The sequence below is a fragment of the Peromyscus maniculatus genome, chromosome 5, assembly GCF_049852395.1.
Source record: "Peromyscus maniculatus bairdii isolate BWxNUB_F1_BW_parent chromosome 5, HU_Pman_BW_mat_3.1, whole genome shotgun sequence".
NCBI lineage: Eukaryota > Metazoa > Chordata > Mammalia > Rodentia > Cricetidae > Peromyscus > Peromyscus maniculatus.
Window position 1 is genome coordinate 791,916 of NC_134856.1, and position 27,051 is coordinate 818,966.

The window sequence follows — 27,051 nt, forward strand, 5'->3', positions numbered from 1 at the left end:
TCGAAACAGGTTCTCAAGGTGTGGGCCTGCCTAGTGACAGGAGAGAAGAAATGGGTGAACTTGAGGAATCATAAAGAAAGTTGTCCGTACAAGACCTTTTTTGAGTCTGACCCTCTCTGTATTTATTTAAAATCTCAATTCAAGCCCCACATGGTGGCACACGTATTTAATTCCAACACTCGGGATGCAGGTCTTCTATGTGAGTTCAGGCCAGTCTGGTTTGTAGTGAGTTCCAGGCCAGCCAGGGCTACATAGTGAGACTATGTCTCAAACAAGCAAAAAAAAAAAAAAAAAAAAATTTTTTTTTTTTTTTTTTTTTTTTTTTTTTTTTTTTTTTTTTTTTTGTTTTTCAAGACAGGGTTTCTCTGTGTAGCTTTGTCCCTTTCCTGGAACTCACTTGGTAGCCCAGGCTGGCCTTCAACTCACAGAGATCTGCCTGGCTCTGCCTCCTGAGTGCTGGGATTAAAGGCATGCGCCACCACCGCCCGGCTTCAAACAAGCAAAATCTTATTTTAAAAATGTGAGAGTTCGAGGCCAGCCTGGGCTACCAAGTCAGTCCCAGGAAAGGCGCAAAGCTACCCAGAGAAACCCTGTCTTGAAAAAAACAAACAACCCCCCCCCCAAAAAAAAAAAAAAAAATGTGAGAGCCATGTATTTCCATTGCGCAGGTGAACACACTGACGGTTTGAACGGGAAAGAGCCATCTTCACAGTTAGTAAGCGATTTAAATGCAAGTCTGCTTGATTTAAAAGAGAGTTCTCCGCAATTACTGCAGGTACTGAGAAACATTAACTACGCTAGCCCCAACCTCCCGGTGACGCGTGCGCAGGGCAGCGGGAGCGCCCCCTACTGGCGGCGCGCTGAAGGCGGTGGTCGCCGAAGGGCGCCTAGTGCGCCTGCGCACAAGTGAGTGGGTGGCGGCCTACTACCTCGGCTTTGCTGGTCGCTGGGCGGGCGGGCAATGGCGCAGCAGGGGAAACTACTCAAGGAGCAGAAGTACGACCGGCAGCTGAGGTGAGCCAGGGTTTCCGAGTGAGCGAGCCGGCGGGTCTGCGGGCTCTGCTGAGGCCTGCGGGGCCTAAGTGCCCAGGCGGCGTGGGCGGGCCTCCCTCAGGCCTGACGCTGCGCCCGGCGGTGCGGGACGTGGGGAGCCGGCGCACTGGGCTCCGGCCACGGGCCAGAGTGCTCGGCGGAGGCCCGGACGCCCCTTCCCGCAGGGCCGAGCCAGGCTGTGCTCCGTGTCTCCGCGAACCTGGGCTGCACGGTCGCGGCCGGCCCACTTCGTTCACGGACTAAGGGGGTCGGGAGTACCCCATCCCGACCGCAGTGTGCTGCCCCGAGTGCTTGGTATTGTTCTACGCCAGCGCTGTCCAGTAGAAATGCACGATGCTAGTTTCGTGTGAGCGATCTGTGTTCGTAATTTTAAGTTTTACAGTAGGCACCTTTAAAATGAGTTAAAAGAAGCCAGACGTGGTGGCCGGAGCTCGTTGGTAATCCCAGCACTTGAGAGGCAGAGGCAGGTGGATTGGAAATGGGGAGCCAGCTTGGGCTACATAGGACGAACCTATGTAAAAAGAGTAAAAGTAAAAAGTAAAAAGAGACAGGGAAGTAATTTTTGCTACTACTAGTAGCTCCCCCACCCCCGTTTATTTTGAGAAACGGTCTTAAGTAGCCCAGGTTGGCCTTGCACTCAAGCATCTATCTCCCAAGTGCTGAGATTGCAGATGTTCTCTGCCAGGCCAGGCTCATATAAAATAAGTTTTTGCTCTTCCACCTTTTTTTCTGTCTTTCAGCCTTGAGTGTCCTGGAACTTGCTGTGTAGACCTGACTGGCCTCAAACTTGCAGCAATCCTCCTGCCTCTTTGTCCCAAGAGCTGAGATTACCGCTGTGGACTGCCACATCCATTTTATTAGGTGCTGAGGATGAAACAATGGGCATCATGCATGGTTGGCAAGCTACCAAACTGAGCTACATCCCTTCTCCCCGCCCCCGAAACAATTTTTATAATGTTTTTAACGTAGTATGTCTAAAATACTAGCATTTCAATGGTATCATCGTAAAAAGTTACTAAGCAGTTTTTTTTTGTCCACACTGTCTTAAAAATCAGTTATTTCACACATAAAGAATGTCTTAATTCATGCTAGCTGCGTTTCTAGGACTCAGTAGCCATCTGTAAATACCTTAACGGACAAGGCATATCTAAACCATCAGGTGGATCCTTCAACTACTTCCCATCCTTGCTCCCCCCCCCCCCATTCCTTATTTATTATCTTCTGTGTGTTGAGTCAATGAAAGTTAAAAAAGTGCTAGCCACCACCTCTCCTCTCAGGAGCTCCCACGATGCAGTCCGTCCCTAAGGATGGGAATTTCCCTTTGTACAGACAGCCTAGTTAGTACTGTATCAGGGATTCAGGCACTTTGTTCTGAGACTATCCTTGAAGGCAGAGGTTCTTCAATACAGACAGGGAAACTAAGACTTGTAAAAGGTAACTGGCCCAGATTTATGCATGTTTTCAACTTGGGGCCATCTAACTTTTTCACACTCATTCTTTCTCCCAAGTTTCTAGAGAGACAAAGACGGTAACATGACTATAACTGTTATGAGGTCTTAATATACTCTTGTAGTTCTTGTGTTTTGGGTGTAGGCAGAACCATAGGCAACAAAACTAAGAATCTTTAAGGTTACTAGATACCGGAAGAGGATTTTTATTGAGTCCATTCCTTGAAGTACTAACTTTTATCTGTCATAATAAGAATTGCTTCTGGCTTTAGAAGGGTCAGAAGGAAACAGAAACAAAGTTGGATGGGCAAGTAGCAGCCAAGATCAAGGGCTGGTTCTCAGGCCAGCAAGAAAATGGATGCACCAGTACTCTAAGACTCATTCTCCAACTATGCAACCATTTATTAGCCAGATAAGACCTTGTGCCCCATTTCCGTAGAAAAGAAAAAGTCTGTTTCTGGCCTGTGTGGTTTTCGCAGGCTATTCCTCTATTTGACAGCTATTCTGTGATCAGCTCTTCCTGCTGGGCCAAGCCCTGTGCCAGCAGCACAGGACCCTTTGAAGTGAAGAGATAGATGCTCAGTAAATGAAAGCTCAGATGGTGCAGTTTGTATTGGTGACAGGGAAGGAATGTCAGAGTCTTAGTCCTCTGGGCATCTAGTAGTACTCAGCTGGCAAAGGCATTTTCAAATAATTTGGACTTCCCCATACTTCTGAAGAGAAAATAGTAGATTGGGGGCTGGAGAGATGGCTCAGTGGTTAAAAGCACTGACTGCTCTTCCAAGAGGAACCAGGTTCAATTCCCAGCACCCACATGGCAGCTCACAACTGTCTGTAACTCCAGGATCCAACACCCTTACACAGACATACATGCAGGCAAAACACCAATGCACTCAAATTAAAAATAAATAAATCATTTAAAAAAAAAGAAAAAGAAAATAGTACATTGTTGGTTGGTTAGGATTTTTTGGGGTGTGTATTTGTGTTGAGGAATGGGGGAGTAGAGTGACCAGATTGGCCCCAAAACCATAGTATGTCTGTGATCATGAACTTGTTAATGATATACCAGTATCAATCAGGTCATAACACATTTCTAATTTTTATTATACCTCTGTGTTTGTTAATGTTTGTTAATGTATGCATCTTTTAATCATCTATTAGAATATTCATTGACTATTATATTTTATAGCTTTTATTCATATATATTTTTTCAATTAAACATGTAATTTTCTTCCTTTCTTTTCTTTCTTTAATCTCTCCCATGTACTGCCTTGCTCCTTGAAATCATGGCCTCTTTTTCTCTATTACTGTTATGCACACACACACACACACACACACACACACACACCCCTAATATATAAATATAACCTGCTTAGTCCATGTAGTATTACCTATATGTATATGATCTCAAAGCTGATCACTTGATATTCCATGACCAATTGGGGCCTCATCTGTGAGAAAGACCATTTAATCAGCCTGTAGTTCTTTGTCTATGGGTGGGGCCTCCTGAGATTTCCCCTTCCATGTTGGCATGTATGCTGGTGTAGTTCTTCAAGTCTTATTTGGGCAGCCACATTGTTGTGGTATCATGGATGTACCTTTCCTGTCATTTCCAGGAAACACAGTGTCACAGCAGATTTCTTGGCCCTCTGACTTTTACAGTCTCTGCCTCTGCTCAGGTACAAAAGTTGTATTGTAGATACATCCTTGGATCTGAGCACCCAAGATCACTTGTTCTCTGCTTTTTGACCGGTTGTGGTTTTCTGTAATGATTTCCATCTATTGCAAGGAGAAGTTCCTTTGTTGAGTGGTGAGAACTACACTTACCTGTGTTATAAGAATAAATATTAGAATGCAGTTAGGAATTATGCTAGCTTAGCAAAGAGTGGCAATAGGTTCTTCTCTAACATCCATGACCTCTCTAGTCCTCGGTAGTTGGCTAAGTTTCCAGTAACAGGTATGATTTCTGTCCTGCTGAGTGGGCCGTAAGTCTAATTGGAGAGCTGTTGGTCACCACCAATATAAGAGTGCCACTATTGCACCCTCATGGTTATCATGCCATGCTGGCCATCACCTGTGTGATTCATAGGCATTACAGCTGATAGAATTATCAGTGGCTTCCCTCCCTTGCAAGTTTGTATACCATAAAAGCTAGTCCTCAGGCAGAAGGCTTCCAAGTCAAATCCTGCTCAGTTCCTCCAGGTCTTGTGTCTGAAGTGCATGGTGTCTTCAGCAATAGGGATTTAGCTTTAACGTCTAGAAGGCAACCAAGGGCTACAGTAATATTGACTATTACATTTTAAAGCACTTCTGCAGAATCCAGTGCAAGGCTTTTTCAGATGATAAAGTTTCCTTGATAAAGCTTTTGCTTATTTTTGTAGATGTCATGAGGAAACGTCTTAAGTCAAGATCTTAAATGTACTGGATCTACATCACTTGAAGAAATGAAACTGAGAATAGACTAGCTTTTAGGTGCAAGATGCTTTCTTTCTTCCTTATTTATTGTTAAGGAGATAGAGCTTCACTGTGTTGTTCAGGCGGACCCTGAACTTGCTGCAAGGGAGTCTTCTGCTTCAGCTCCCTGAAAAGCTGAGACAACAGGTTCATGCAGCCTCACTTGGCTACGACCTTTCTTTAATGTTGTATTCCTAGGCTTTCTGTTCTGTAAATCACCTGGTTTCAAAGGAGTAAATACTAGAAATACTAGAAAGACAAAATACTAGAAATACTAGAAAGACAAAAGACAAAGCTTAATAGTCCTGATTATATCATGCAAAAGATGATTTATCATAGTTTTCAATTACATTGTCAAATGACCCATGCAACAATATCAGTTCATGTCTCACATGTTTGCTATGGTATGTGATATGTTATTTTATGGAAGACTACTTTAAATATCACCATTCAAATAAGGAAGTTATATTTTTGAGAACTTTCTAATGTTCAGTTTGTGTTTTGTTTTATAGGTTGTGGGGTGATCATGGGCAAGAAGCTTTGGAATCTGCTCATGTTTGCCTAATAAACGCAACAGCTACAGGAACTGAAATCCTTAAAAACTTGGTATTACCAGGTAATATAATATTGGTGATTACATTCTAGGTAACTTCTTTAAGGTTCTGATAAAAAGTTACATATTCTTGGGCCAACAGGATGGCTTAGTGGGAAGTTACTTGCTGTCATGCCTGACAACTTGGGTTTGATCCCTGGAGCCCATAAGGTGGAAGGAGAGAACCAGCTGTACGGGTTGGCCTCTGAACTCCACATGTATGCAATGGCACATGTGCACTGACATTCAAATCAATAAGTGTGAAAAAACAAACCAAAACCTTTTGACTGTCTTGTGTCTCTCCAGGTATTGGATCATTTACAATTATTGATGGAAACCAGGTCAGCGGAGAAGATGCTGGGAACAAGTATGTCCTGTTCTTTTAAAATATGAACCTGTTAGAAAAGGTAGTCTACTCAGGGTGAGGACTGAGTACTGATTTAGCCTCATGACCGTATGTTTAGGTTATGGTGAAGAAGTAGTGAGTGAGTAAAGGTGAAGTGCTGGGGCAGTGTCTGGCAAGGACGCCATTAACAAACGGGACTCACTGTTACTGTCTTTACTGCTTATATTACAAAGCAGTAGTCACTCTTCTCTTACCTGTGAAATCTGAGTACTTTCTAAGTCCTTGCATTAATTCCTTAGTGTTAGTGCAGAGTAATGATTTAATTTGGGACATCAAATATAAGCTGAACATGGTGGCACATGCATTTAATCCCAGCACAGAGGCAGGTAGATCTCTGTGAGTTCAGCCTGGTCTACAGAGTGAGTTCCAGAACAGCCAGAGCTAAACAATTCAGACCCTGTCTGCTAAACAGTAAGACTCTGTCTTAAAAAAAAAAAAAGGAATAAGAACAATACTTCTCATTTGTATCTTTTAAACTTAATCTGGTGTATATCTCTTTGTACTATATTATATATGGTATATATATGTGTGTGTGTGTGTGTGTGTGTGTGTGTGTGTGTGTGTGTATGTATGCTATATATGCAAATGCTTCTTTAAAAGGTGATCTATGTTTTGTTCTTTATAGATAGTCATTTAGATTTTGAGAGCATTTCCCAATTTGATTTCATATTTATTCTTTTCAGGGGTTTAGAGTCTACAAATCTCTCATATTTGTCCCTAAACAAGTAAACATTAATTCAAGAAAAAACAGAATTTAGTTCATATTTACTTTGATGCTTTTTTTCTTTGGGTCATAGTATGTTTCTGCTATCTACAGCACAATTCTTTTACTGGTGTCTGTAAAATAATAAAAGTTATGTTATTGTTGCTTATCTGGCTGATTATGCAGCATGTGTTAAGTATAAGGTTTCTTTTTCTTATGGAACCATGTGCCTTTGCCACAAAATTGTGCCCTGACTCTCATCAGCAGCTTCAGTTTGGGCCTTTGTGATGTGACCAGCATATGTGTAGGAGGAAGCCTGAATGAATCTTTTGTAATTTCCTGCAAAAGCAAATAGTTCACCACAGTATTTCCCAGGTGTCTGCAGAACATTGATTATAGGAAATGCTAATGGCTCTTAACTGGGACAGTGGATTTCATGGTCAAATGAGTTTGGGGAATGGTTCAAAGGTTAAAATTTCTTTACTATAAAACTTTGTTATCAAGTACATTATGACTTTCCAAGAAGGAGGGTATACCATATGGTGTTTCCTCTTTTTCATTCTTGGAACTCTTTTCTCTCAGAGTATCTTGTGCAATATGTGCCTTGGGGAAGGAACACTGATTTACTAGCCTATCTACTTTTCTTCCTCCAAGAAGACTGGTATAGTCCATTATGAAATTAATGTTTGCAGGTTGAGGGCATAGCTCAGTGGTAAAGGACAATAAAACACACACACACACACACACACACACACACACACACACACACACACACACATACTTAATTTATCTTTTTTTTTTTTTTTGGTTTTTCAAGACAGGGTTTCTCTGTGTAGCTTTGCGCCTTTCCTGGAACTCACTTGGTAGCCCAGGCTGGCCTCGAACTCACAGAGATCTGCCTGGCTCTGCCTCCCGAGTGCTGGGATTAAAGTTGTGCACCACCACCGCCCGTCTTGATTTATCTTTTGAATGAGATACACACACTATTATAAATGGTAAACAGCTTTTGCTTTACTGCTATAAAAATCTTCACTTTTTTTATCCTCTTTAGTTTTTTCCTTCAGAAAAGCAGTATTGGCAAGGTAAGTAGTCATTGTTACAAAGTATGGTTGTGTGTGAGCATCTAATAATAATGCCACTATATCTTGGCTGCTGGAAAAGTTATGACTTTAAAAGACCTTATTCTAGCTCATTTTTAATCTGGCAAATCTCTTTTGGCAGTTGAAGAATTTAGAGTACCACCTGTGATTTTACACTGCCCTTTATTAAAGTCTTGAGTAACATTGATATTCAGTGGATGGAGTATTACAGTTAAGAAATTAGTAAGTAGAGTTAGCCAGAGTAAAAATCTTAGGAATTCATGTTGATATTCTGAATAGAAGTTGCACTTATTTAGTGATTGGCCACTCTTTGATGGCATTATAGATGTGGGTGGTTAAAGTGGGTATGAACTTGATCCAGTATAATGCTGCCTGCCACCTATCTTTGCCATTTACCTAGTCAGAAAAGTGAGAGCAAATGATGTGATCATTTAAGAACTCTGGTAGTGACAGTCTGGTTCAACCCTGTATAACATTCTATTTGAGTGTCAGCTAAGTACTGTGGAGTAGAATTGTCCCATCTATGCATGGAATTTGGAAATTTTCACAGTGAGTTTTTCTTGATCTGTAAGCTTGGGGATCATATTGTAGCTAAGTACTTTCTAATGCAAGTCAAATGCTTTGTTTTTTAAAAGAACCGAGCTCAAGCTGCCATGGAATTCTTACAAGAACTAAATAGCGATGTCTCTGGAAGTTTTGTGGAAGAGGTATAATACATACATATATATACACATTGTTATTTCTGTGCTACAGTATGTTTTAAAAATAATTCAAAGTCCCAGAACTTAGAACTTTGGGTCATTATGTCATTTATATTTAGTTGGAATTTAATTTGTCAATTCATTTATTTTAAAATAGCTTAACTGTTTCTGCCATGTTTAATATGTGAAATTGTTGAATTTTTCCTCCCCTTGTCTTATTTAGAGTCCAGAAAACCTTCTAGACAATGATCCTTCATTTTTCTGTAGGTTTACTGTTGTGGTTGCAACTCAGCTTCTTGAAAGGTAAATTTTAGCTGTTAACATCCTTCTTAGTCTTACTTGATTTGTATAATTTTCCCCATGTACATTCTTCTGTGTACACATTTTGCCTGGTTTCTAAAATTCTTAAATGTTTAATTTGATGCTCTTGTATGTATTGTAGCTTTGAAAGGATAGGGAATTAAAAATGAGATATTTGGATCCGGTGTTTCAGAAATACCAAAGCTCAGAAAACTAAAAACAAATTAGTTAAATTGTTACTAATTACAGGAAGATTTATAGGTATATATATGGGTTTTATAAATGTGTTTCACTGTCATAGAAATGTTTAGATAGAGCTAGGCATGGTAGTGTACACCTTTAATCCCAGCACTCAGGAGATAGAGGCAGGTGGATCTCTGTGAGTTTGAGGCCAGCCTGGTCTATAGAATGAGTTCCAGGACCACTAGGACTAGTACACATAGAAACCCTGTTTCAAAAAAAAAAAAAAAAAAAAAGGTTTAGTGTTTAACCAGCATTCTTTCTAATAAACCAGACTAAGGTCTTACATCCCTCTAATCCAGTACTTTTGAGATTACAGCCAGGTAAAATTGCTTGCTTTCTACTATACTCTTGCCTGTTTATGTTAGACAGTTCCATGTCTGGCTTATATTCACTTGCTTATGTTCTTATTTTGCCTTCCTTTACAGTACATTACTGCGCTTAGCAGATGTCCTCTGGAATTCCCAGATCCCTCTTTTGATCTGTAGGACATATGGACTAGTTGGTTATATGAGGATTATTATAAAAGAACACCCAGGTAAAATTGTTAAGCATATGGGACTTGCTATTGGTTGTGTGAGCTGTAATTTTAGAAACTTGGTAATTTAGAATGTCAGTTTTAAATTACTAAATAAATGTATAGCAGTACATCTTTGGCTACAGGTTCAAAGAGGCAATCAAATTCAATAGTTGTTTTTTTTTTTTTTTTTTTTTTTTTTTTTGGTTTTTTTGAGACAGGGTTTCTCTGTGTAGCTTTGCGCCTTTCCTGGAGCTCACTTGGTAGCCCAGGCTGGCCTCGAACTCACAGAGATCCACCTGGCTCTGCCTCCCGAGTGCTGGGATTAAAGGCGTGCACCACCACCACCACCACCACCACCACCACCACCACCACCACCACCACCACCACCACCACCACCGCCCGGCTAGAATCTTGATCTTAGAATTTTATAAAATTTTCCTTCAGTACTCTAAAAAATGCTTCTCCTGAATTAAGTGTTTTCATTCTATGCCAGATGTGATACAAGCCACACACTCGGTTGGTGAAGCTCTTAACACTGACAACATCACAAGGAGTAGTGTCATTTGTGCAGTTAGAGTAAGCTTTTGATAAGCAACGTTGGGCCATTTAAGAGTTAAAAGTGTGTGGGGTGGTGGTGGTGGTGGTGGTGGTGGTGGTGCTGGCTCCTGCCTTTAATCCCAGCACTGGGAAAGCAGAGGCAGACAGATCTCTGTTGGTTCAAGGACAGCTTGGTCTACAGAGTGAGTTCCAGGAATGTCTCTGTCTTGAAAAAGAGAAACCCTGTGTTGAAACAAACAAACAAACAACAAACAAACAAATAAAATAACCACTACTAACATTAAAAAAAGAAAGAAAACAGACCCATACAACCCACTTAAGATTTGTGTATTTACTATACAAAAGTTGTACTTCAGTAACACAGTGAAAAGCTCTGTAGGCACTATGACCATCAAGATTATAGATTTCCAACCAGCCATGGTAGCACATCTTTAATTCCAGTACTTAGGAGGCAGATCTCTGTGAATTTGAGATCAGCCTGGTCTACATACTGAGTTCCAGGTTAATCAAGGCTAAAATGAGACTCTGTCTCAAAAAAAAAAAAAAAAAAAATTACAGGTTTCTAGTTAGTTGTTGGTGGCTTATACCTACCTATAATAACAACCAGGATGATGAGGTAGGAGGATTGCCATGAGTTCAAGGCTAGCCTGGGCTATAGAATAAGACCCCCCCCCCCCATTTCCAACCAACCAATCACACAAACAAAGTGTGTGTATGTTAAGTTCCTATAATGTAGTATATTACTAAAGAATTAAATATATCTTTTGGGATTATTTGACAGTAATAGAATCTCATCCAGATAGTGCTTTGGAGGATCTACGACTAGATAAGCCGTTTCCTGAACTGAGAGAACACTTTCAGTCTTATGATTTGGAGCATATGGAGAAAAAGGTTGGTAGAATGTGTGTGCGTGCGTGTGTATGTGTATGTGTGTGAGACCTTAAGTTTGGAGTTAAACTTATTTCTTTATTTTGGCTATTTTGAAAGAGTCTCAAGGAATAACCCTGGTTGGCCTGGAACATGCTATATAGATCAGTCTGACCCTCAGTTTGTGACAATCCTCCTGTCTCTGCCTCCTCCAGAGTGCTGAATTAAGAGTATGTGCTACTGTGCCTGGCTTTAATTTTTTTTTTAACCTAAAGTTTTTCGTGGGTAAATATATATATAATCAATGCGAAAAAGTATTGTAAACTTCCATATTCCCATCACCAGATCACACAGTAGTATTTTATTTTGTTTCAATAAATTTATTTCCCTTAAAGTTAAAAAAAAGAAAAATTTGAGACAGGGTCTCGTGTAGCCCTGGCTGGATTAGAATTTACCAGTAGACCAGAGTAGGATCGAACTCACAGAGATTCTAGGTACTGAGAAAAACAGCATGCTCCACCACATCTGGTTAAAATACTTTTTAATTGAAAAAAGGAGAAAACCTGAAGTTTGTTGTATAGTCACTATCCAAGACAAGAAACTGGGCATAAACTTATCCTAAAAGTTCTCTCCATGACCCTGTTTCTACATAGGTACACATACTTTAAAAGATGGTTTTAATATGCCAGGAATGGTGGCACACATCTGTGATCCTAGCACTCAAGAGGATGAGACAAGAGAATTGAAAGTTGGAAGCCAATCTTTCTTTCAAAACAAAGCACACATACACGAGTAGTTTAAATTTGAAGTGTATGTTTATTGAAAATATCTTAAAAAACTTAATTTCTAGAGTTTGAAAATTACCGTGCCAACTATATTTCATTACAGAAGTAGTCATATTTGTAGCAGATTCTATAATGAGCATATATTCCTTTTCAACCTACAGCTAATTAAAAGCAAGTATTCATTTGGTTATCAGAAAACAAGTTCTCATTTTTCAGCCTAGTATTGATACCTGAAATGAAGAGATTTGAGCTACCTTTGGGTGTTGTGTCTGAGACTATTTTGTTGCTCAAAAAACAAAAGGGACGATTGTATACCTGACATATCAGGATTAAAGTAGACGCTGCCGCTAAAATCAACCTCAGTCTGTCTCTGTCTGTCTGTCTGTCTCACTCTGTGTGTGTGTGTGTGTGTGTGTGTGTGTGTGTGTGTGTGTTTACAGAAAGCTATGCATGTACCTGTAGAGGCTAGAGGTCAACCTTGGGTTCTCTCAGTTGCTTTCACTTTGTGTTTTGAGACAGTGTCTCGTCACTGAGCCTGGAGCTAGCTATTCATTTAGGTTGAGGGCAGTGAGAGCTCCAGGATCTGCCTGCCATGACTGACATTTCAGCTTATAGCCATGCCTCCAAGCATTTTACTCACTGAGCTATTCCATAGCCACTCAGAAGTCATTTCTAAAACCGTTTTTATTAAACCAGCTCATTTGTCTCTGTTTATTACTTTATTTGTAGTAGAAGATAATTGTAAATATTGAAAACAAGATGATGTAAGTGTAGAATTAATATTAACTAATACTGATACTTTCTTCAATTTGTGTCTTTATTTTTAGGACCATAGCCATACTCCATGGATTGTGATCATAGCTAAATATTTAGCACAGTGGTATAGTGAAGTACGTCCTTTTTTAAAAATTAAATTATATGTGACTGTATTTTCAAGCTTTTTTGAGGGTTGTGGGAGGTTAACGTTTTCCTGTGTGAAGGTGTATTGCAAGTGGGAGCTTTTAAGGTTAATCTAACTACCACTCTTTCAATACTGATCTTTAATTAACAAATTGGAATTTCAGTAAATTTCATCCTGAAACTACTGTGAGGAATGAATGGAAAGAAATGGCCTATAGTTACTCTTTCCAAATTAAGAGAGCCTCTGATGTCACTGAAATATATTTTTTGATAAAATCTTATTGTGGAGAATGAGGAAAACTTTAGACACTCAATTTTCATATTTTGAGTTTTGATAACTAGATCTTTAAAATTTTTAATCAATTTAGACAAATGGACGAATTCCTAAAAGCTATAAAGAAAAAGAGGACTTCAGAGATTTGATTAGACAAGGTAATTTTCTGCATTATAACTAAGTATTATATAGATTTTGAAAAAAGAATTACTTGAAGCCATTATTTATTGGATTTTACTTTATCAGATGATGCCATCATGATTTTTAAAATTACTCTTCCCTTGGGAATAAAGGAGCCGTTTTCTTAATAGTTTAAGAAGAACAATCATAGTTGTATGACCTGTTGAGGCTCAGCGTTCTGATCCTCTGTTCCGAGCCTCACAGGGTTTCCTATGTTGGGAAGACACAGTGGAAAGAGCCGTGTTTGTTTACTGTTTCTTACTTTAATAGGGATTTTAAGGAATGAGAATGGAGCTCCAGAAGATGAAGAAAATTTTGAAGAAGCTATTAAAAATGTGAACACAGCACTAAATATAACTAAGGTATTAAAGGAATTGCTGAAGCCATAACCAATATGTTTTCTGATATGAAAGTTAATGTAATAATTTATCCTAATATTGCCTAAATGTATAGTAAGTTAAAAATAAGTACCTATAACTTAGCTTGATTTTTTTTTTAATTCTTTTTTTTTTTTTTTAAAGATAAAGTCTTTCTATGTAGCCTAGGCTACATTCAGATTTGTTGTATAGACCAGGCTAGTCTTGACCTTGTTGTGATACTTCTCCTGCCTCTCTGCCTCTCAAGTGTTGAGATTATAGGTGTGTGCCATGCCTAGCCCAAAACTTGAGTTTTCTTTTAGTATGGTCTCGAGCTGTGCATGGTGGTGAATGCCTATAACTCCATTTGGGTAGGGGGGCAAGGAGAGCAGTAGTCATCCTTGGCCACATAGCAAGTTCAAAACCAGCTGGGTTTCTCAAAAAAATTTTTAAAAAGTTTTCTATTATTCTCATTAAAATGATGTTAGTGCTTCAGCATATAATAGCAATAAAGTAAATTATTTTTGTTCTTTTTCATTTAGAGAAATATATAAATTATTTTAAGTATATGGTTTATGAATAGTTGAGAATTTGGAGATAAGAATTATAAATAATATTTTGCTAGTCAAAAGAAGTGTTACTCAGCCAGGCAGTACTGGCTCAGACTTTTAATCCCAGCATTTGGGAGGCAGAGGCAGGCAGATCTCTGTGAGTTGGAGACCTGCTTGGTTTAAAGAGTGAGTTCCAGGACAGCTGGGTCTTCACAGAGAAATCCTGTCTCGAAAAATCTAAAAAAAAGCGTACTCAAAAACTTGAATTTTGTTATCCTGCATTTTCGTCTGACAGCTGCTGCTTAGATTGGGGATGTTCTGCATGACTTGTACACTTCAGAAGTTACAGGCCGGGTATGGTGGCTTATCCCTATATGTAATCTTGGCACTTTGGAGGTTGAGGCAGGTGAATTATGAATCTGAGGCCCGATGCCAGCTTGGGCTACATAGTGAGTTTAAGCCCAGCTTGAGCTACATAGTAAAAAAACAACTTACTATCATATTACTATTTTGCTGCTTGGTCAGTTTTGTTTTTAATTTGGGGAGCTGTGGAATAATTCTGGAAGATTTTCAGAATTTTTTTTTTTTTTTTTACAATTTATAGCCAGAGTACTGCCTTTCATATTAGGAAAGCACTTAAGTCACTGTGGACATTTTGAAGACAGTGAAACAGTATTGCTGAGTGTATGCCTTGTAAGTCAGTGTAGCTGAGGAACACCTTTTATCTTAATTGGAGAGAATGTTGAAAATGTATATGTATAACATCAGATTGTACAGGTTAGATTTGTGCATTTTTACTAAAAAAAAAATCAGTTTTAAAAATTGACAAACTAATTATTCTAAAGCCAGGCATGGTAGCAAATGCCTGTAATCCCAGCACTGGGGAGGTGGAGGAAGCAGGTCAAGATCACATTGGCTGCATAGTGAGTTCAATTCTAGCCTGTGCCACAAGAGACCTTGTCTCAAAAATAAAACATAAAAATGGTTCTAGGAGTTGAGGAACAATAAACCAGATATTAATCAATTAGAATATGAGAAGGCAGAAGGAGGTCTGGGTTTCGGGGCAGTACTCGATAGAGGGCCAGGAAAATGCCTCGTGAAGTGACATCCAGAGGTCTGATGGAGAGCTTTTCAAGCAGAGGACACATACAAAGGTCATGAAATGAGATGAAGTTTCACATTTGTTAAAGGATCAGTAGGAAAGTAAGTGTGATTAAAGAAGAAAGAACGTGGTTGGAAGGATTTGAGTTTGGAGAGGTGGAAAGGGCCGTATCCTAACAGAATCCTGCAGACCACTGAAGCGTTTTGAGTAGGGAAGGAGAAAGATCTGCTTGCTGTTGAGACAGGCTCTTATATGTAGCCCTGACTGACTGGAACTCTGTAGACCAGGTTGGCCCTGAGCTCACAGAGATTGACCTACTTCTGCCTGCTTGTGCAGGGATTAAAGGTGTATGCCACTACACTGGGCCATCCAAAAGACTGTTTGGACTCTTGTGAGTATAATAGAGGGTGTGGGGTTGGAAGCCGAGAGACCAGTCAAGGACTGGAACCACGAAGAACTCTCTTTTATCTCCACAATAGTAGAATCAAAGCCTACAGTTTGTAAAATTTTTATTAGTCTGGTGATCTTGCTAGCAATAAAATTGCATTATTTCTTGTTTTTGTTAGAGTGGTTGTCTCTTTCAACAGCCTTGAATTAGGGTGCATGGATTTCAGGATTTTCATAAGCTAAATTTTCATGAACAACTTTAAATCTAACTTGTAGTAATAACCAAATCTTTGTTGTCTTGAGATGTAACTACATAAATGACTTATTTGGATTGTTCTTTCCTCCATGTGTGATGGAGGAGAATAGGCTTGTCTGGAATGCTATTAGTGGGCAGGAGAGGATGTACTTCCATTCTCTTTCCCCATCAGATCTCCATCAAATTCTGATTCTAAATAAAACTAAATACATCAGAAGTTAATATTTTACTGCACTTTGAAAATACAAAGAACTTATTTGAAGAAATAACATTGAAAGTAAAGGTGGACAGAATTCATAATGTAAGAAATGTTTTATGTTCCTTTGTTAGGTCCCAAGCAGTATTGAAGATATATTTAATGATGATCGCTGCATAAATATCACCAAACAGGTAACAACAAGAAGTAAAGATGCTGCTGCCTTATACCAGCTCAAAATAAACACCTTTCACTTGTATTTTTTCTTGTTTAGACCCCACCTTTTTGGATACTAGCCCGTGCCTTAAAGGAATTTGTAGCCAAAGAGGGCCAAGGAAATTTACCTGTTCGAGGCACAATTCCTGATATGATTGCAGATTCAAGCAAGTACATAAAACTGCAGAATGTGTAAGTGACTGTTTTTGTTGTTGTTTGGTTTATTTTTCAAGACAGGGTTTCTCTGTAGCCCTGAATGTCCTGGAATTAGATTTGTAGACCGAGCTGGCCTTGAACTCACAGAGATCCACCTGCCTCTGCCTCCTGAGTAAGGGAGTGTACCACCATACTCTGCTGACTGTTTTTAAACTATATAAGAGACTGCTTAAATCTTCCCTGCTAGAGGGACTCAGGACCCTGGTTTCTGACCCAAGAGAATACTTTACTAACAACTTATCTCCTGGAAGTCAAGTCCAAGGAAAATCACATACTTTAAACCTGCCCAATACTATAAGTCATGCAAAACTTTTTAAAGTGATATTTTTAAAACCACACATACACACACACACACACACACACACACACACACACACACACACACACTTTAAATGTTATATTTTACTCTGTAAAAATAATCAGTATTAAAACTGGGTCTCTCCCAGGTAAGGTCATACTTCTCTTTCGGGTGAAGGTAGTACTATTGGTTATTGAACCTAGGTCCTCATATACATGCTAAGCAAGAAGTCTACTACTGAGCAATGTCCCTAAAGTCATACTAGTTTCTATCTTCAATTGTCCTTTCCCAAATTTTCATTATTTCAACTCTTAGACTAGGACAACAAATTAAGATTTGCTAGACACTGGCCAAGATCTTGTCTGTATGGTAATATTTGGCCCTGGAAGAAGCCAAGTCAGTACCCTTGGATTCGTCAGAACCATACCCCAGTTAGAAAAAGGTAACATCCATGGAGACCCAACCTTACAAGTCTGTGTGTGTCAGGGTAGGGTTACCAGGATAATAGGTATTTATTTTCAGTCATTGACTCCTTAAATTATGAAAGGTTAATGACTAAAAGAAAATGATTAAAAATAAAGACTCAGGGCTGGAGAGAAGGCTTAGCTGTTAAGAGCAGTGGCAGCTCTTCCAGAGGTCCTGAGTTCAATTCCCAGCAACCACATGGTGGCTCACAATCATCTCTAGTGGGATCTGATCCTCTCTTCTGGCATAAAGTTGTACATGCAGATAGAGCACTCATATGTATAGAGCACTCATACATTAAATAAATAAATAAATAAATGAATGAATGAATGAATGAATGAATGAATGAATGAATGAATGAATAATAAAGACTCCATGGATGTTGCCTTCGTGGATTTAAGTTGATGCTGTAGAATATAATGGGAGCCTTGGTTTTAGAGGACTTCAGAAGTCTTACTGCCAGCTCTTAAAAGACCCCTAACTAGTAAGAGGTACTGCTGGTGGCATTTCTGTAGCATTTTTCACATTTCATATGTTCCTAAATCAGTATTTTGTTATTAAAAATAAATTTGTTCACTTAAAGATGATTTAAGTATTGCTAATTTTAGACGCTGTTAATTGTGGGGTTTTTGTTGTTGTTCTTTTTTAGTTACCGTGAGAAAGCAAAGAAAGATGCTGCTGCTGTGGGTAATCATGTTGCCAAATTGCTTCAGTCTGTTGGTCAGGTAAGTTGCTGGGTACATTGCACAGTGACAATAAGTACTTCTCCCCACGGAGAAGTGTGGAACTCAGCCAGGGAGGGGTTAGAGACCTGGCTTCTTGTTTTGTCAGCAGCAGGGCCTATTTGCCTCTCTAATGAGAACCCCTGTTGCAAGAAAACAGGTGTGTGCGAAATGTTCTCCCAGCTCTTGGAGAGAGCTTCTCATTTCACAGCCATTGACTTTGTGCTGTGCCCACTGTTGTGTGTGTGTGTGTGTATGTGCTGGAGAAAAATCTGCATTTATCTCTTTATAGGCACCAGAGTCCATTTCAGAGAAAGAATTAAAATTGCTTTGTAAGTCCTTTTAATTTCCTTATTTTGCTTGGTAAAAATATGCTACAGAGAATGTTCTTGGGAATTTTAAATGGTTGAAATTCTCTAAGTGAGGTGTCTATGTGTCCTTAGGTAAATTTTATTTTATTAACTTGTAATAAAAAGGAAATTGTTAGACCGGGCCATAGGTACTCATTTTATCTGTGTTAAATTACTGTAATGGAATTAAGAATTTGCTACATAGTTCATGGCTGTACTTCTGGAGTTTTCTCCTAACTCCTCAGTGGATAAAGGCATTTTCTTTGAGTCAGTTGCAGGTTGAGGGATAGCTCAGTAAGTTAAGTGCTGGCCATGCACACATGAGGAGCTGAGCCCACTTGATCTGAAATGGTGAGTTCTGCATTTGTACAAGCCCCTGTCTCAAAAAATAGGTGGAAAACAAAAAGAAAAAACGATAGGGTGGAGATTAATAGAAGATACTCAGAATTGGGCTGGAGAGATGGCTCAGTAGTTAAAGAGCACTGGCTGTTCTTCCAGAGGTCCTGAGTTTAATTCCCAGCAACCACATGGTATCTCACAACCACCTGTAATGAGATCTGGCGCCTTCTTCTGTCCTGCAGGCATACATGCAGACAGAATGCTGTATACATAATAAATAAATAAATCTTTAAAAAAAAATTCCCCTTTAAAAAAAAAAGATACTCAGAATCAGTCTCTATCCACCACATGTACACATGTGGGTAACCACATCCATGCATATAACAGACACACACAAGTAAAACCTTCAAAAAGTTACTTGTAGGGCTAGAAAGATGACTTATCAGTTAAACAAAGGAAGCCCCAAAGAACATACACAGGGACATGTACATGTTTTAAGCCTTTCTTACACACAAAACTGAGAATATAACCAAGTTAGGAACTAGTTCATACCATTGAAATTCAATATTTAACATAATCTGCTGTACTGTGGCCACGTAATACAATTTTTAATGAATATTTAAATTTTTTATTATTTTTAAATCATGTGTATGTCTGTATATGGATATGTGCACCTGCAAAGGTCAGAGGTGTCAAATCCCCTTGGCACTGGAGTTACAGGTAGTCACGAGATACCTGATGTGGATGCTGGGAACTGACTCAGTTCCTCTCCATCAATAGCAGGCACTCTTAACTGCTGAGCTATCCTGTAGCCCCAATTTCTTGTTCTTAGAGTGACCCATAATTCAGTATATTCACCTGTTATAACCATCCTGAAGTCTTTACTGTTTGCAGGCAGCAATTCTGCATTCCTTCGAGTGGTGAGATGTCGATCCTTAGCTGAAGAGTATGGTTTGGATACAGTCAACAAAGATGAGATTAGTGAGTATAACAACTAGATGCTACGTTAAAAGTTAGTAATAAAATGTGTATAATAGTGTTGAATAAATGGTGTTATAAAGCATATATTTTATATTCTATTTTATAGATTTATCTGAATAATTTTAATTTACATATGCTATACAAAAATAAATACATAACACTGTATTTAGATTACTAAGTGCATTGTGTGCTATATATAAGAACTAACACCATCATGTTCCTACTTTTTTTGGTGTTTTTTTTGGTTTTGATTTGTTTTTTCCAGATAGGGTTCTCTGAGTAGCAGTACTGATTGTTTTGGAACTCCCTTTGTAGACCAGGTTGGCCTCAAACTCACAGAGATCCTCCTGCCTCTGCCTCCTGAGTACTCAGATTAAAGGCATGCACCACTGCTGCTCGGCTGTGCTTCTACTTTGGTAGAGACTCTAGCTAGTAGTCCATAAGACTCCTGGGTTACATCTTAAATGTATTTCTTATTTATAATGTTATTCTTTTCTTTTCATAAAATATTTAAATTTTTTGCTAATATTGTCTCATATCCTGAAACTTAAGCATGAATTCAGCCTTTGTTGTTTGTATGCTGTAAGTTGCCCAGTTCTACTGATTTTTTTTTCTTTTTTTCTTTCAGTTTCTAGCATGGACAATCCAGATAATGAGATAGTCCTATACCTAATGTTGCGAGCTGTTGATCGATTTCATAAACAGCATGGCAGATACCCAGGTAAGAACAGCAATTGACTTATCAGATACAAAGAAAATAGCTGGGTGTTGTTTGTTTTTTGCTTCTTTTTCAGGGGGGCCTGCCACCCAGCTCTGAAATAATCATACACACACACACTCTGAGGCTTATTCTTACTTATGAATGCTTGGCCTTAGCTTGGCTAGTTCCTTGCCAGCTTTTCTTAACTTAAATTATCCCAGATACCTTTTGCCTCTGGGCTTTTCCTGTTCTCTTACTTCTGTAAATCTTACTCTTACTCCATAGCTTGCTGTGTAGCTGGGTGGCTGGCCCCTGGAGTCCTCTTCCTTCTCTGGCTAGTTCTTCCATCTCTCTTCCCAGATTTCTCTCTCTATATTCTCTCTGCCTGCCAACCCCGCCTATCTCTTCTCCTGCCTTGCTATTGGCCAGTTCATTATTAGACCATCAGGTGTTTTACACAGGCACAGTAACACAGCTTCACAGAGTTAAACAATGCAACATAAGCAAAAGTAACACACCTTAAAATAATATTCCCCAACAGGTGGTAGTGGCTCACATCTTTAATCCCAGTACTTGGGAGGCAGAAACAGGCATATCTCTTGAGTTCGAGGCCACCCTGGTCTACAGAGCAAGTTCCAATACAGCCTGGGCTACACAGAGAAACCCTGTCTCAAGAAAAACAAAAAGAAAGAAAAGAAAATCTTTTGGCTTTTTGTTGTTGTTTTTCGTTTGTTTGGGGTTTTTTGTTTGTTTGTTTGTTTGTTTGTTGTTTTGAGACAGGATCTTACTTAGCTCAGGCGGGTCTTGAACTTGTGATCTTCCTTTATCAGACTCTTAAGTACTGGATTTATAGGCATAAACCATCATAGCTGGCTCAATAAAATCTTGAATAAATACTTGACCTGATGCCAGGTATTGTGCCCTCACCTTTAATTCCAGCACAAGGGAGGGAGTCAGAGGCAGGTGGATCTTGAATATTTGAGGCCAGCCTGGTCTACATATGAGTTTCAGGATTGCCAGGATCATGTGGAGAGAACCTGTCTTAAAACAAAACAAAACAAAAACAAAAACAAAAAGCAAATTGGTGGTGGTGGCGGCACTCACCTATAATTCCAGTACTTGGGAGGCTGAGGCTGGAGGATCTCTAAGTTCGAGGCCAGCCTGCTGTATAGAGTAAATTCCAGCACAGCCAGGACTATACAGAGAAACCCTGTCTCAAGACAAAACAAAACAACTCACACTTGACCTGAATTTTAGTATTCTGTAGGTATTTAGAGGAACTACTATTTGATTTTTAAGGCCATGACTCAAAACAATTAGAGGAATATTGGTTGAATGCGTATGGAAGAAAAAATTTTTTCTGCTAGTTGTCATAGTTGGCTTCTGTTTTCTGTAATAGTCTTTTAAGTCACTAAAAAGTCTCCTGTCTCTCTCTGTCTCTCTGTCTCTCTGTCTCTCTGTCTCTCTGTCTCTCTCTCTCTCTCTCTCTCTCTCTCTCTCTCTCTCTCTCTCTCTCGTCTTTTTAAAGTGTGTGTGTTTGAGAGGGTTTCATTCTAAGGTTGCCCTTGAATTTATTATATAGCCTACACTAGCTTCAGCCTTGTAGCAGTCTTCCTACCTCCATCTCCCAGTGTTAGGATTACAGACATGAGCAATCACAATCAGCTCCTTTAGTTATTAAATCTTTTAGTTTTTAAAGTCTGGCCTGGAAGGTGCTGCATATCATAGGCTAGCCTTGAACTCTTGATCTTGCTTTATCCTTCAGAGGAGTATATATTAACCACCATTCCCAGCTCATAGTTTACTCCTGTAACTCACACTGAGTTTGACCTGAAGGAATAGGAAACCCACTAGTGGTGAATCAGTGACTTCTGAATTTTGAACTCTGTAAAGATACAAGGATTTCCTTGGTCAGTATTTTCTGTTGTTGTTGCCTTGAAAGGCAGTAATTGGAAAACTTAAAGATCCACATCTTAAAGATCCACAGTGCTCACTGAAAAAGCACATGCCTGTTATCCCTCTCACCCAGGAGCTAGAGGCAGAAGAATCAGAAGTTCTGTCACCCCTGGCTACAGAGCAAGTTTAAGACCAGCAGGGATACATAAGACTCTTTGTTTCCAGAAAGAAAGAAAATAAAAATTTTAATTGAAGGATATAAGTTAGGTATTTTTTCTTTAGTTCTTTGATCAAATAATTATTGAGTATTATGTGTTACTCTGATAGTACAAAATTAACAAATAATTATAGAACAATAATTAACAAAGACTTAAAAACAAACAAAAAACACACTGGAATGCTGTGTCATCATGCCGGGTTCAGGTGGTGTCGGGATCAAACCCAAAGCTTTGTGTGTGCTGAGTCCACACTTTACCAACTAAGCCGTACCCCGGGACCTGACAAAGACTAACTGAGCTTCAATTTGTGATGGATTTGCCTATAGATTTCTGATATTTTCAGATGTTGGTTTCATGTTTTATTACTTTGTTCTTTAGGTTCATACCTTACTGTGTTTGTTAGACCACCTGGAATTGGATTAAGTAAAGGAGATAGCTGTTAATTTGAATCACTTTTTTTTTTCCCCAGAGACAGGGTTTCTATGCAGCCTTGGCTTTCCTGTCACTCACTATGTAAACCAGGGTATTCACAAACTCAGAGAGATCTCTCTGCCTCTGCCTCCCGAGTGCTGGGATTAAAGGCATGTGCTATTATACCCAGCCCACATATTTATTTTAATGAAAATGTATATATGTATATATAATCTATGTAATTTTTTAGGAGTATCTAACTATCAAGTTGAAGAAGATATAGGGAAGTTGAAGTCCTGTCTTACTGGCTTTCTTCAGGAATATGGGTTATCTGTTATGGTGAAAGATGATTATGTCCATGAATTGTGAGTATTCTTTAGATCATATAGGAATAATACTCTCCCTGTTTGTGGTTAGACTATTAAAAATTCATACCTACCTCTTTTCCTGTAGTTGCCGATATGGAGCTGCTGAGCCGCACACCATTGCTGCATTCCTGGGAGGTGAGTTTTATAGATGAGATGACTTATTTGTTGTTATAGAATACAGTTACTATTTGTATTAGCTTTTTGTTTTCTTAGCTTTTTTAATTAAGAGGTCAATGAAACAGGTTGTTAAATTTAGGTTAATCATTAGCCCTCCACACTGTTCTTCTTACTCTCTGGCTTTCCCATGACCATCCATATTAAACTCCTGAAGAGTCTAATGGAAGGATGCTTTTGATCATGAACCTCACTTAACCTTCTGAGCACAAGTACACACAGAGACCTTCCTTCCTCTTCTGTCTTGTCTTGTCTTCCTGCCCCAACAGTTCTCAGAAACAGAGACTAACTTCCCTGAGACGTGCCCTAGACCTTTGTACCTAAGGGCCCAGTTCAAAATTGACATTTCTGTCATAAAAGCTCCTTTATTTGTTTGTTCCCACCATTTCTTCTTTGAGTCGGTTAAGTGAGTTACTATATGGGTACCTTATAAACATCCGAAATTTATTTCTTACAGTTTTCAAAGATTCAAATGAGGATGCCAACATATTAGGGTCTGTTGAGGTCTCACTGCCAGAATCATATGTGGTGTTTTTTTCTTACTGTGTTCTCACACATTATTCTTTTAAAAATGTCAAAGGAAATCTGCAGGATCTCTTTTATAAGGGCATAAACCCATGTATGAGAGCTCCGCCCTCGTGGCCTAATCACTTTCCAGAAGCCCTACCTTCTAATACCATTGCATTGAGAGTTTTCAACATATTAATGGTGTGTGTGGGGGGGGGGGGGTGGCGACAGAGAGGGGGAGCACACACAGTAAGTGAGTAATACCTTAAAAAATTCTTCTCCTGCCTGTTACTTCCAATAGCTTGAGCTATTTGCTTATGACATTTTCCTTTCTAGATGATTGTTTTGAAGGCAGATCCAGTTTGATTAATAGTGTTCAGAATGCTAATAATGCAGATCTAAGAAAACGATATTTTAAGCAAACATAAATTAAAGCCTGATTCCTGATAATTTATTTAAATAAAATCATTCTTTTATGTCTAAATAGTAAAGTAATCTGAAAATTCATAGAAAAGTGCAAATTATTATTTATTCAGATCTAGGCCAGATTCTGGGAGACACAGTCAGAGAGGTCTAACAAGTGTAAATAGAGGCAGGACTTTATTTTATGTTCTGTAATGATTTTGAACCTTCGTCTCCGAGGCTTTCCCCACATAAACTTGAGCCACTTCTCCTGTGCTCGTCCTCTTTTCTTTTTCACCTTAGCACTTAGTCGTTTTACATACTGCACACTTTGTTCATTTTTTTTTTTTTTTTTGATTTTTCAAGACAGGGTTTCTCTGTGTAGCTTTGCGCCTTTCCTGGAACTCGCTTTGGAGACCAGGATGGCCTCGAACTCACAGAGATCTGCCTGGCTCTGCCTCCCGAGTGCTGGGATTAAAGGCGTGCGTCACCACCGCCCGGCCACTTTGTTCATTTTTAAGCTATCTTTTCTCTTCTGTTAAAGAGAAAGACCCAAGTGAGTAAACAGCAGATACTTTTGTCTATTGTGCTCTGCTTTGTCTGTGGTGCCTAAAGAGGATTTGGTGTGTAGTAGAGTCTTAAGTCTCACAGCCTCAGCATTTTAGAAAGAAGCTGCTTCAGTTAAGAGGGGTTTTTTTCTTGGTGGGATTTTGCTGTTTATTTTGTGTTTTGAGTGCTTTATAGGAGCTCTGTGGTATTTAGTGTAGAGACTTTTTAAATTACAAATGAATTTCAAAGCTGTGGATATAGCTCAATGGCAGAGTGCTTACCTAGCATTAAGTCCCTGGGTTTGCTCCTCAATACACACACACACACACACACACACACACACACACACACATGCTGCGTGCACACGCAGAGAGAGACAGAGAGACAAAGAGAGACAGAATGTGAGAGAGACAGAGCGATTGATTGATTGATTGATTGATTGATTGACTTAGAGCAAATATGCTTTTATCTTTTTTTGCTATAAAGGTAGAATAGATAAAGGTAGAATTCCAATGCAGTGGTGAGAGGAAGACCAACCAGAGGAGGAAATAGGGAGATGGGGAAGGGCAGGGTGGGGACATACAAGAACAAAATATATTAATAGGTATGTATGAATACATCCCAATGAAACCCATTTCTTTGTATGTTAATAGAAATATTAATAAAGCACACACACACAACCCTTGGATGCAACAGAAGGGCTTTCTTTGAAGAGGATCTTTTTTTGTGTGTTTTTGGTTTTTTTGAAACAGGGTTTCTCTGTGTAGCCCTGGCTGTCTTAGAACTCACTCTCTTTAGACCAAGCTGGCCTTGAACTCTTGAGATCTGCCTGCCTCTGCTTCCCAAGTGCAGGGATTAAAGGTGTGCACCATTATCTCCTGGCTGAAGAGGATCTTTATGCCTCTTTATATCCTTTCAAAAAGTTCCTTCAATCAAACTACTATCTAAACTTTGTCCATTCACTGTATCCTGCCAGCTTTCTAAATCACCATAATTAAAAATACCTTATTTTTAAAATTTGTTGCTCATTATTTCATTGGGTAATTCCTAAAATGAGCCTTCTATTTCCTTTAATAACATAGTTATAAAGAATTATAGTATTTTGCAGGGCATGATGGTGTAGACCTTTAATCCCAGCACTTAGGAGCCAGAAGCAGGAGGATCTCTTGAGTTTGATGCCAGCTTGATCTATATTGTGAGTTCTAGGACTGTCAGAGCTGTATAGAGAGACCCTGTCTCAAAAAAAACAAACAAAAATAATTATAGTCTTTTATTTTGTTATGACTCAGTAAGCTATGTTTGTTTTGGATTACTTTTAAACAGCTTTGCTTTCTTTTTGGACTTACTTTTGTTTTTTCTCTTTTGTGTTCTGCTGTATCTATGGTGTATTCTGTATACCATAGGTCTCATGTACCCCAGACTGGCCTCCAGCTCGTTTTGTAACTGAAACTAGCCATGAACTCATGATCATTCTGCCTCTACTTCCCAAGTGTGATGAATATAGTCATGCACTAACCACACCTGGTTCTTTTGTTTGTTTTTTTGAGACAGGGTCTCACTGTATAGCCTTGGCAGGCTTAGAACACATTATATTTAGCAGGCTGGCTTTGAACTCAGAGATCCACCTGTCTCTGCTTCCTGAGTGCTAGGATTAAAAGCATGCACCACCAGGCCCATCCTGGCTTATATTATCTAACTCTTAAATTTTACTATTTTCAAAGATTTACTTTTCTCCTTTTTCCTACAGGAGCTGCTGCTCAAGAAGTTATCAAAATAATCACCAAACAATTTGTAATTTTTAATAATACTTACATCTATAGTGGCATGTCACAAACTTCTGCAACTTTCCAGTTGTAGAATAAGCCCCACGTGTAATATGTTAATAATTGAATAAGTCCCACCTGTAATATGTTAATGGTTGAAACTGTAATTGTCTTTATATTGTGCTTTAGTTGTAAAAATCTGTTAAAGGAGAGCAGTAATTGTTTCCTTAATAAACATTTTTCTCATTTGTAATATATTCTTGTCATTTGGGGTGGTGGGGAGAAAGCAGTCATTTTCTCGAAGAATAAAAGCTATCTCTTTATAACTTAGTTCATTAATACTGGCTTGCTATTTTGTAGTTACATATCATAGACATATCTGTTTCATTAGAGTAAAAAAAATTTAACCATCTTAACCAATTGAAGATATGAATTTTAGCTGTGGACATTTTAAGATCATTATTTGTTAAAATAGAATTTTAAAAGAAGCATTTCAGGATGTGTAATTTTATCAGAGAACAAAACCATTTCCTCATAGTGTCATTCA

At 38.9% G+C, this 27,051-nt stretch overlaps 1 protein-coding gene across 2 annotated transcripts; it reads left to right on the forward strand.

The window, feature by feature from the left end:
* Positions 1 to 823: 823 nt before the first annotated feature.
* On the forward strand, positions 824 to 26,757 carry Nae1 (NEDD8 activating enzyme E1 subunit 1). Of its 2 annotated transcripts, XM_076571604.1 has the most exons (21): positions 895 to 1,014; positions 1,794 to 1,914; positions 5,468 to 5,571; positions 5,854 to 5,914; positions 7,708 to 7,738; positions 8,392 to 8,463; positions 8,681 to 8,760; positions 9,426 to 9,535; positions 10,857 to 10,966; positions 12,555 to 12,617; positions 12,996 to 13,059; positions 13,352 to 13,443; positions 16,064 to 16,123; positions 16,204 to 16,337; positions 17,774 to 17,849; positions 18,139 to 18,178; positions 19,430 to 19,516; positions 20,145 to 20,237; positions 22,992 to 23,106; positions 23,195 to 23,244; positions 26,489 to 26,757. In XM_076571604.1, exons 6-21 carry the CDS (start codon positions 8,410 to 8,412, stop codon positions 26,596 to 26,598), a joined length of 1,338 nt encoding a protein of 445 aa, XP_076427719.1. In that variant the 5' UTR covers positions 895 to 1,014; positions 1,794 to 1,914; positions 5,468 to 5,571; positions 5,854 to 5,914; positions 7,708 to 7,738; positions 8,392 to 8,409; the 3' UTR covers positions 26,599 to 26,757. The 2 variants fall into 2 exon arrangements, with proteins under 2 accessions (XP_006978558.1, XP_076427719.1); XM_006978496.4 differs by lacking the exon at positions 1,794 to 1,914 and having other exon boundaries at positions 824 to 1,014.
* The last annotated feature ends 294 nt before the right edge of the window (positions 26,758 to 27,051 follow it).

Bases quoted from the DNA above. Each gene is read 5' to 3' on its own strand.
- Nae1 (XM_006978496.4), top strand. From the start codon at position 962: ATGGCGCAGCAGGGGAAACTACTCAAGGAGCAGAAGTACGACCGGCAG. The intron at 9,536-10,856 runs GTAAAATTGTTA...ATTATTTGACAG, and splicing joins TATTATAAAAGAACACCCAG to TAATAGAATCTCATCCAGAT. The intron at 17,850-18,138 runs GTAAGTTGCTGG...ATCTCTTTATAG, and splicing joins TGCTTCAGTCTGTTGGTCAG to GCACCAGAGTCCATTTCAGA.